This window comes from Palaemon carinicauda, chromosome 24, assembly GCF_036898095.1.
Source record: "Palaemon carinicauda isolate YSFRI2023 chromosome 24, ASM3689809v2, whole genome shotgun sequence".
Taxonomy (NCBI): domain Eukaryota; kingdom Metazoa; phylum Arthropoda; class Malacostraca; order Decapoda; family Palaemonidae; genus Palaemon; species Palaemon carinicauda.
Window position 1 is genome coordinate 101,624,326 of NC_090748.1, and position 7,500 is coordinate 101,631,825.

Genomic DNA, 7,500 nt, shown 5'->3' on the forward strand with positions numbered 1-7,500 from the left:
GATGGTTTCAGGTTACCTGGAATGATTTTGATGTTCCATTGCATCTCAAGACCTCGGTCACATGTTTGTCTAGGGTTGGCGAAGAGAAGAAGAAGAAGAAGAAGAAGAGATGATTTATCATGTTGATGGTTCCAGGTTACCTGGAATGATTTTGATGTTCCATTGCATCCCAAGACCTCGGTCACATGTTTGTCTAGGGTTGGCGAAGAGAAGAAGAAGAAGAAGAGATGATTTATCATGTTGATGGTTCCAGGTTACCTGGAATGATTTTGATGTTCCATTGCATCCCAAGACCTCGGTCACATGTTTGTCTAGGGTTGGCGAAGAGAAGAAGAAGAAGAAGAAGAAGAGATGATTTATCATGTTGATGGTTCCAGGTTACCTGGAATGATTTTGATGTTCCATTGCATCCCAAGACCTCGGTCACATGTTTGTCTAGGGTTGGCGAAGAGAAGAAGAAGAAGAAGAAGAAGAAGAAGAAGAAGAGATGATTAATCATGTTGATGGTTCCAGGTTACCTGGAAGGATTTTGATGTTCCATTGCATCTCAAGACCTCGGTCACATGTTTGTCTAGGGTTGGCGAAGAGAAGAAGAAGAAGAAGAAGAAGAGATGATTTATCATGTTGATGGTTCCAGGTTACCTGGAATGATTTTGATGTTCCATTGCATCCCAAGACCTCGGTCACATGTTTGTCTAGGGTTGGCGAAGAGAAGAAGAAGAAGAAGAAGAAGAAGAAGAAGAAGAGATGATTTATCATGTTGATGGTTCCAGTTTACCTGGAATGATTTTGATGTTCCAATGCATCTCAAGACCTCGGTCACATGTTTGTCTAGGGTTGGCGAAGAGAAAAAGAAGAAGAAGAAGAAGAGATGATTTATCATGTTGATGGTTCCAGGTTACCTGGAATGATTTTGATGTTCCATTGCATCCCAAGACCTCGGTCACATGTTTGTCTAGGGTTGGCGAAGAGAAGAAGAAGAAGAAGAAGAAGAGATGATTTATCATGTTGATGGTTCCAGGTTACCTGGAATGATTTTGATGTTCCATTGCATCCCAAGACCTCGGTCACATGTTTGTCTAGGGTTGGCGAAGAGAAGAAGAAGAAGAAGAAGAAGAAGAGATGATTAATCATGTTGATGGTTCCAGGTTACCTGGAAGGATTTTGATGTTCCATTGCATCTCAAGACCTCGGTCACATGTTTGTCTAGGGTTGGCGAAGAGAAGAAGAAGAAGAAGAAGAAGAAGAAGAAGAAGAGATGATTTATCATGTTGATGGTTCCAGGTTACCTGGAATGATTTTGATGTTCCATTGCATCTCAAGACCTCGGTCACATGTTTGTCTAGGGTTGGCGAAGAGAAGAAGAAGAAGAAGAAGAAGAAGAAGAAGAAGAGATGATTTATCATGTTGATGGTTCCAGGTTACCTGGAAGGATTTTGATGTTCCATTGCATCTCAAAGACTTCGATCACATGTTTGTCTAAGGTTGGCGAGAAGAAGAAGAAGAAGAAGAAGAAGAAGAAGAAGAAGAGATGATTTATCATGTTGATGGTTCCAGGTTACCTGGAAGGATTTTGATGTTCCATTGCTTCTCAAGACCTCGGTCACATGTTTGTGTAGGGTTGGCGAAGAGAAGAAGAGGAAGAAGAAGAAGAAGAAGAAGAAGAAGAAAAAGAAGAAGAAGAGATGATTTATCATGTTGATGGTTCCAGGTTACCTGGAATGATTTTGATGTTCCATTGCATCTCAAGACCTCGGTCACATGTTTGTCTAGGGTTGGCGAAGAGAAGAAGAAGAAGATGAAGAAGAAGAAGAGGAAGAAGAAAAAGAAGAAGAAGAAGAAGAAGAGTTTATTTATGATTCAAATGTTCCTTTGCATCTCAAAAACTTTAGTAAGAAAGTACATGAAATAAGAATTCAAAACGAAATAAAAAATAAAGTGGCAAATGAAATAGAAATAAAAATAGAAGAAAAGAAAGCAGAGATGACCAAACTGAGGTTTGTGAATGGTAATGACAGAAGAGATTACATAGGAGAACTTAACACTAAAGAAGCAGTAATAGATATGAAAACAAGGTTGAATATGATAGAATTAAAATAGATTTATAGACACAGGAATGATAAGGATAGGTTCTGTGTATTGTGTAGTGAGGCAGATGATACTACAGAGCATATATTTAGCTGTAGTGAATTAAGATCATTTCAGAAACAATGTCATAGAATTAGGGAATTTAGAAACACCAACTAAAGATCTAGCCTGATAAACTATAGTCCAATTCTTTTAGCGATGCATATTTGCAACGACTCGCGGCGGTGCCCTTTTAGCTCGGAAAAGTTTCCGGATCGCTGATTGCTTGGACAAGATAATTCTAACCAATCAGCGATCAGGAAACTTTTCAGAGCTAATAGGGCACCACCGCGACTCGGTGCAAATCTGCATCGCTAAAAGAAATTGACTATAGAAAGGACATTGAAGTTAGAAGTAAAAGTATGTAAGCTATACTGTCTGTGTAGGAGGCAACTAATGATAATTAATTTTCTGCAGGTTGCAGCGCTTTGCAAATACTACGCTTCTTCTAATAGTGTGCCCACAATCACAGTGTTGTGGAGAGAGCAACGAGGAACCTGGAATCTGGAACCTGGAATCACATTTTTAAGATGATGATAAATAGCAACGACTGGTTTTGCTTCTATTACTTGAGGTAAGTATACAAGATTAAATCATTACTTCTGTTGTGTAAAATCAAGTTTTTCTAATTTTTTTTCTTTTTCTTTACTGCTTCGATACCCAAATGCACTGGCGAAATTGATTGAATGATTAGTCAGGAAACCTTAAATCAATCAATCCATCTCTCCAGTGTTCCATTGGGGTAACGAAGCAATGAAAAAAATCAGATAAATCTTCGACAGGATTCACACTATACCCAAAAGAAAATCAACTAAAACAATTAGACACCCAATTTTTTCAAATGTAATTTTAGTTTTCCTCTTCAATAAACGAACAATATGGGTTGTGAAACGCTGACTGCCTTGGAATGTATACAAATAAACGAATTACGAAAATTCCTGTAGAGAGTAGGGTTCCCCTGACGGCCAGAAAAGTAGCCCTTAAAGCAAAGTAACATACAAATTCTACAGAGGCCATGGCACTACCCAAGACTAGAGAACTATGGTTTAATTTTGGAGTGTTTTTCTCCTAGAAGAGCTGCTTACCATAGCTAAAGAATATCTTCTACCCTAACCAAGAGGAAAGTGGCCACTGAATAATTACAGTGCAGTAACCTCTTGGGTGAAGAAGAATTGTTTGTTTGTCTTAGTGTTGTCAGATGTATGAGGACAGAGGAGAATATGTAAAGAATAGGCCAGATTATTCGGTGTGTGTGTGTGTGTTTGTAAGCAAAAGGAAAATCAACCGTAACCAGAGAGAAGGATCCAATAAAGTACTGTCTGGCCAGTCAAAAGACCCCATAACTCTCTAACGGTAGTATTTCAACAGGTGGCCTGGGCAACTTACTACCTTTTAAGATATCTTTATCATCTGCACGTTCGTTTTTGACAATAATGATAGTTTAGAAACTCATATCACACGAAAAGGCGGTTAGTATTTGATATCAAAATCAAAAGGCTCTTTATAACCTACGTAGTTAGACTAAAGGTACCCTGACACTTGCACGAATTTGTGGCACGCATTGTCACGACTCGAGTGGTGAACTGGCGTGAGCTCGTTGTGAACTGGAGTGAACTCGTCGTGATCCTGTCGTGACAGCGTGGCATGTCATGACAAGAATTTTGAAATGTTCAAAATTTTGGTCACGACAAAATTTCGTGAACGCGGCGTGAACTATGCGCGAACTGTTCGTGAACTCGTCGGGACGATGCGGGAAGTGTGCAAACTATGCTAAAACTATGCATGAACTCGTCGTGAACTCGTCGTGCCAGTTCGTGTCAATGTGGACAGGTGAGCTGTGATTCTGGGGTTATTTTTTTTTTTTCTTCCAGTTCGTGCCACAAAATGTCACGACTTGCCACGACAAATTCGTGGCAAAAAGTCGTGCAAGTGTCAGCCTGGCAATACTTGCATAATCAACGTATTACTTCAGAATAGAATCTATTCCTCCTTCTGATTTTAGTTTATGAATAATCATAATGTAAAAATTTAAATGAATAAAAAAGATCTTTATAACCTACGTAGTTAGACATAGTTTTATATTCAATGTATTACTTCAGAATAGAGTCTATTCCTCCTTCTGATTGTACACTGTTAAAAATTTTGTGTTTAAAAAACGGTAAATATCTGGCAACATTTATTCCAGGATTTTTACCATTTTAGAAACGGATATATTGACGTAAAAGAGTGATATTACGTTCACCAACGCGTAAAAGATAATAACAATATAAGGCAAAATTACGGTCGCCTGTATTTTACTGAAATACGATTGAGAACAATATATTTTTACGGAGAGTTTCCGATTAGAAATATTTTTTTTTCTAACTGCGTAGTTTTAGAATAATCGTAATGTAAAGATTTAAATGAATAGTTTTGAGTCTAACTTCCTTGGGAAGAAGCTCCACAAGAGGTTCCTGATGTCAGAAATCCCATCTAAAACTTCGTTACTTTTAAACATACCTTGACAACAATAAACTCCCACCAGGCGTCTCTCTCGCCTGAGACACCGTCACACTTGTGGTTGTATCCGTAGAAGCTCCAATACGCTGAAAGAAGAAGAAGAAAGTCACGAGTTACGGCTCGGCCAGACCAAGCGCGGCTAGCGGCGAGGTTAGCGGCAAGAGGTTCCCGCGGCAAATTGAAACCTTAGGTATCTTATGTAGGTGGCCAGATGGGAGTCGCGAGGCTTCCCGCGCCTCCTATCTGGCCACCTACATAAGATACCTAAGGTTTCAATTTGCCACCATAACCTCTTGCCGCTAACCTCGCCGCTAGCCGTGCTTGGTCTGGCCGGGCCCTTAGAGACCAGATTTTTTCATCAATTCATAAGATTTGCCTCGTGCACAGTTACACACAGGAATTCCTGGCACAGGTTGCTCATTACTACACAGTGTTCTAGAAGTTTTATTCCAGCTGTGACCAAGTTGTGGAATGATCTTCCTAATCAGCAGTAGTCAATTCTTTTTAGTGAGGCAGATTTGCACCGACTCGCAAGGGTGCCCGTTTAGCTCAGAAAAGTTTCCTGATCGCTGATTGGTTGGACAAGATAATTCTAACCAATCAGATAGCAAGAAGCTTTTCTGAGCTAAAAGGGCACCGCTCCGAGTCATTGCAAAGGCGCCTCATTAAAAAAAATGAGTATAAAATCGGTAGAACTTCAAAAGTTTAAATTTGTAGCAAATGTTTTTATGTTGAACAGGATGACACAAGTCTCTTTTTATAGTTTATATTTGAAAGATATGTTTTAATGTTGTTACTGTTCTTGCTCACTACTACCCAGTATTCTAGAAGTTTTATTCCAGCTGTGACTAAGTTGTGGAATGATCTTCCTGATCGGGTAGTTGAATCGGTAGAACTTGTAAATTTCAAACTTGTAGCAAATGTTTTTATGTTGAACAGACTCTTTTTATAGTTTACATGTGAAACATATCTTTTAATGTTGTTACACAGTATTCTAGAAGCTTTATTCCAGCTGTGACCAAGTTGTGGAATGATCTTTCTAATCGGGTAGTTGAATCAGCAGAACTTCAAAAGTTCATATTTGTAGCAAATGTTTTTATGTTGAACAGGCTGACATAAGTCTCTTTTTATAGTTTATATTTGAAAGATATGTTTTAATGTTGCTGACTATACTTTTATTCTTAGTATTAAAAAAAAAAAAAACATCCTAACTTAGGTACATTTAGGAGAGTCAAAATTTTTTTATCATAGAGTATAAAGGGTAGAGAGACATTGTTTTCTTTTTACGAACTGTCTTAGTCTGTCCAAAGAACGGAATTCTTCCTAAAATTGGTGTCTCCTAGATATGTAATAAGATACAATTTTGAGTATGTAGAAAGAACTACTGGCATGCATTACTAACACACATGGGATATTAAAGAATAAACTCCAACGAGACTGGCTGTCACTCACCAATATGGAGATGTTCACCGCACGTTTGGGCATACCATTAAGTTTGGCATCAGACTACCACACATACATACATACATATACCAAGGCACTTCCCCCAATTTTGGGGGGTAGCCGACATCAACAAATGGCCGCGGGGGCATACAAAAATTAGAATAGCGCCAACGTTATCCCTGCGTGTCGTAAGAGGCGACTAAAAGGGACGGAACGAGGGGGCTGGGAACCCCCTCTCCTGTATCTACATCCTGTGAGACAGCAGCAAAGACTACCACACACGGGATATTAAAGAATATATCACACACACAAAGTACAATAACTCACTTAAATGTTCTTTCTATCGTTTCCGAGAAACTTCAACTAGACTGGCTATCACTCACCAATATGGAGATGTTCACCGCACGTTTGGGCGTGCCAGTAAGTTGGAATATCGCCTTCCCTTATTGAAGTGTAGTTCATGTTGCAGGCTCTCGACCAGTCGCCGACGTCGCGCATGTTATAGTACTCTTCTGCGTCGGAGGGGAAGCAGTAGTCATCAATGCCTTCCTGTGAGGAAAAAAAAATGATATAAGATGATATCAGTAAAGAATGCGTCTGGCATAGCAGAGGACACGATTATTATTATTATTATTATTATTATTATATACATATATGCATATATATATATATATATATATATATATATATATATATAACTATCTATCTATATATATATATAAATATATATATGTATATATATATATATATATATATATATATATATATATATATACTTATATATACTTATATATACATATGTATCTATCTATCTATCTATCTATCTATCTATCTATATATATATATATATATATATATATATATATATATATAGATGGATAGATAGATAGATAGATACACATATATCTATCTATCTATCTATCTATCTATCTATATATATATATATATATATAGATATATATATATGTATATATATATATATGTGTGTGTGTGTGTGTATATGAAAATTATCTTCATTTTGATAAGCTTACTTAGAAATACTGATCACATCAACGTCCTTTTCCAACCTGAGGAACAACAACCACAATATGATGTAATTTTTTTCTTTACCTCATCTAAAACTACAAATCATAATTACAATAAAAGGAATAATAATTACGGTCTTGTGGAATCTGAGGAACGGAGCGTGTCGTATGGCAAATTCCTCATAGGGATTTACTGTGAAGTAATTTTCCGCATAATAATCCTGGAGATAGTCGTCTTCATAGTAGTCCTCTTCTCCTGTTGCGCCTGTAAAGAAGAAGAAGAAGATGGATATGATAACTAAGGCAAGTTATTTACATCTTCAAAGTCTAAATGATAGAGGTGTCATGGCCTGATTGGTAACGTCTCTGCCTAGTGTTTGACAGTTGGGGGTTCGAGTCCCGCTCA

General features: G+C 37.7%; 1 protein-coding gene across 1 annotated transcript in view; it reads right to left on the reverse strand.

Annotated features, from left to right (window-relative positions):
- The window catches only part of LOC137618513 (uncharacterized), a 17,248-nt gene that overhangs the window by 8,752 nt on the left and 996 nt on the right, over positions 1-7,500 (reverse strand). Inside the window, exons 2-4 of the mRNA XM_068348671.1 lie at positions 7,229-7,359; positions 6,453-6,618; positions 4,627-4,712 (exon numbers count right to left, since the gene is read on the reverse strand). Coding sequence (XP_068204772.1) covers positions 4,627-4,712; positions 6,453-6,618; positions 7,229-7,359 — 383 coding nt within the window. The remainder of the gene's footprint in view (positions 1-4,626; positions 4,713-6,452; positions 6,619-7,228; positions 7,360-7,500) is intronic.